General features: G+C 46.0%; 1 protein-coding gene across 3 annotated transcripts in view; it reads left to right on the top strand.

Moving 5' to 3' along the window:
* The first annotated feature begins 308 nt into the window (after nt 1-308).
* Nucleotides 309-3438, top strand: part of LOC109520133 (copine-8) — a 32876-nt gene continuing 29746 nt past the window's right edge. For 2 of the 3 annotated variants that reach the window (XR_002169116.1, XM_019877112.1), the window contains exons 1-2: nt 2618-2732; nt 2836-2984. Coding sequence is in view for 2 of the 3 variants with exons in the window: in XM_019877112.1 (XP_019732671.1) it covers nt 2863-2984 (122 nt within the window). In the remaining variant the exon portion in view is untranslated. Of the gene's footprint in view, nt 587-2617; nt 2733-2835; nt 2985-3438 lie in introns of those variants that run through there. The other variant, XM_019877113.1, reaches the window with a different exon arrangement.

Genomic DNA, 3438 nt, shown 5'->3' with positions numbered 1-3438 from the left:
ACACTTTGTCTCAGGGATCTATAAGAAATTAAAGAAAACCAAAAATATCGAGATAACTGAGCGTAGCTTTTTGGCCGCATGACGATATATGCTTCCGCCGCAGCTTCGAGTAGTTCCTTGCTTGTCACCTAGAAATGTCATGTCAGACAACCTCTACAGCTCGGACTGACCCAATGCACTGATTATTCGTCATAATAAAAAATTTTAAATTAAAAAAATAACCTAGGTTTCGGAGAGTGTAGAAGTAGTGGAGGAAGTGCCAGAGAGAGGGGCGCGGAGTGACATCAAACCTCCCCAGCCAGTGGTTGAGTTTCACCAGCTGCACGTTGGTTTCACTTCGTGCCGGGCATGGCTCACGTTCCAGCGGGTCTCTCGTTCGCCGACGTCCACCTAGAGCAGTAAAACGGGGCGGAACAGCGAAGTGCCGTAAAACCTTTTTTTTTTTTTCTCATTTTTTGGACAGGATGAACAACAGTTTCACGAGCAGTTTCTCGAGCAGTTTCACGAGCATGGCGTCGATAGGCGACTTTGACCCGCTCAACGCGTCGATTCCTGCGACCAAAGTTGAAATCACAGTGTCATGCAGGTAAGACAATCATCAACAACGGTTTCGCTTTTTAAACTCTCTTTGCTCCTTTGTCAGCGTTAGGCTCGATGCCGTCAATTTTCCAGCTGCTTGCTATTGGATATTTGCGACATTCGAAACTTTTATTACCTTCTGTCACAAGGTTTGAAATCAAGTTTTGACTGGCTAATAAACTCCGCCCTGACGTCATAAACAAACATGACCTCGCGTGAAACCGAAAAGACAACAAGTGAGACATTGAAGTCTGCTATTCTGACATTGCCGTAGCCGTTGAATTTCAAAACATAGCATGTCTCTGGCAGAATGAACGCGAGAGTGTTGTCCGGCATGGTGTGGGTTCAACCTCAGTTGTAAACATGTCTTTCTGTCCACGGGTGGGGATTTCCTCTTTGATACATGGTGAGGGTCCGCGGGGTGAATAGGACACACGGTTCCTTCGGATGTGCGTACCTTGGCCACCAGGGGGGAGTATAATGCACTTGACCCTCTTTTCAACGTACCCCGTTTACGTGTGTACCCCGATAACGTTCACATTTCAAAGTCCCGATTTCACTTAATTCATTCTCTATTTGCCGATTTTGCGAACAGCGAACACCTTTCTGAACGTAAATTTCATTAGAACGATAACAAAATAGTGACAATGCCTCCGTTACAACTAACTGGGGGAAGCTAACTGCCGCCTCGACCTTGCTTATGAACAAAATGTACACCGCGGGATTCCACTCTGTTGCTTAGCAGCGCTACTGATCGACTCGTACATTGTTGTACTTCCGGAGGCACAGCTCGTGGTCCTGAGCACACGGTCCGAAAACATGTCTGGTAAACGGAAGAAAATCTTGCAGTCTGTGAAGGCTGAAATTCCCTTTCACTTTTGAAAGGGAGTCAGCCGAGACTACGAATTGGCAAAGTCACCCATTTCGACAATCATCCGTAATGTCACTGATTTTGACCTGGAAACGGTCCGGCTGTACAGGAGCTCTCCTGAAATCTCTGATGACCGCCAAGCCCCCCTGTTCTGTCCTATGAATTGTAACAGGTGGACATACAGGTTCATTGGATCCTCTGCCATCTCTTGAATGAGTATTTTCTGCCTGTCACCATTAGACTTCATATAATCAGTTTTGGGACCGATATGTGAGTTGATTAAAAAAGATCACTTATCCGATCACAGGATGGATCAATATGTCTATTTAGATAACTTAGGTGTATACTGATTTGACAGCCCTGTTGTTTCACTTTTAATACGCTGCGTTGTTGCCATGTAATAAATTCCAAAGCAGTGGTGGAACTTTCCGCTTGAGTATCCAGACAAACCAACTATTCACACTCTCTTTCACAGCAACGGACTGCTTGGAGTCGTCAGTTAACCTAACGCACAAACCCGTCTGCTAGCCGTTCACGTTTGTGGCTTGTTCCTCACCCTCATGAGAACGAGCACTTAAAGCTGCCTAGCGAGGCTTATTTTTGTATGCTAACGTTGTCGAAAGAGCATGTTATGTTCCACCAAACTATATGAACGTGCTTTGGCAGAGTTTGCTCATGTCTGAGTCACCTGGCTTCTCAGCCCTTCGGGAGGGCGGGAGGACGTTTGTTTTGGTGGCCATCCACCCACCTCCAACCCGAGGCAGCGCTGAAATGCCTCCGCTCTCACAATGCTGCGTCGTTTTTCTTTTTTTTTTTTTTTTTTTCGACACACCAGCCAGTGTACAATGTCTCCATGGTTACGCAGGTTTGGAAGTTATTGTGTGCGAGGTGACAAAAAGGGGAAGGGAATGCGAAATCGTGTGCGATATAGAGACACAGACTTTCATATCACGGGGAGAATAACCTGACACAAATGATCATATCTGTATTTTACCAAGGTGTACTCATGTCAGACAACCTCTACAGCTCGGACTGACCCAATGCACTGATTATTCGTCATAATAAAAAATTTTAAATTAAAAAAATAACCTAGGTTTCGGAGAGTGTAGAAGTAGTGGAGGAAGTGCCAGAGAGAGGGGCGCGGAGTGACATCAAAACTCCCCAGCCAGTGGTTGAGTTTCACCAGCTGCACGTTGGTTTCACTTCGTGCCGGGCATGGCTCACGTTCCAGCGGGTCTCTCGTTCGCCGACGTCCACCTAGAGCAGTAAAACGGGGCGGAACAGCGAAGTGCCGTAAAACCTTTTTTTTTTTTTCATTTTTTTGACAGGGTGAACAAAAGAGAGCAGTAAAACGGGGCGGAACAGCGAAGTGCCGTAAAACCTTTTTTTTTTTTTCTCATTTTTTGGACAGGATGAACAACAGTTTCACGAGCAGTTTCTCGAGCAGTTTCACGAGCATGCCGTCGATAGGCGACTTTGACCCGCTCAACGCGTCGATTCCTGCGACCAAAGTTGAAATCACAGTGTCATGCAGGTAAGACAATCATCAACAACGGTTTCGCTTTTTAAACTCTCTTTGCTCCTTTGTCAGCGTTAGGCTCGATGCCGTCAATTTTCCAGCTGCTTGCTATTGGATATTTGCGACATTCGAAACTTTTATTACCTTCTGTCACAAGGTTTGAAATCAAGTTTTGACTGGCTAATAAACTCCGCCCTGACGTCATAAACAAACATGACCTCGCGTGAAACCGAAAAGACAACAAGTGAGACATTGAAGTCTGCTATTCTGACATTGCCGTAGCCGTTGAATTTCAAAACATAGCATGTCTCTGGCAGAATGAACGCGAGAGTGTTGTCCGGCATGGTGTGGGTTCAACCTCAGTTGTAAACATGTCTTTCTGTCCACGGGTGGGGATTTCCTCTTTGATACATGGTGAGGGTCCGCGGGGTGAATAGGACACACGGTTCCTTCGGATGTGCGTACCTTG

The sequence above is a fragment of the Hippocampus comes genome, unplaced genomic scaffold, assembly GCF_001891065.2.
Source record: "Hippocampus comes isolate QL1 unplaced genomic scaffold, H_comes_QL1_v1.1 scaffold61, whole genome shotgun sequence".
Lineage (NCBI taxonomy): Eukaryota > Metazoa > Chordata > Actinopteri > Syngnathiformes > Syngnathidae > Hippocampus > Hippocampus comes.
The sequence above is the reverse complement of the archived record's forward strand: the minus strand, read 5'-3'. Positions and strand labels throughout refer to the sequence as shown.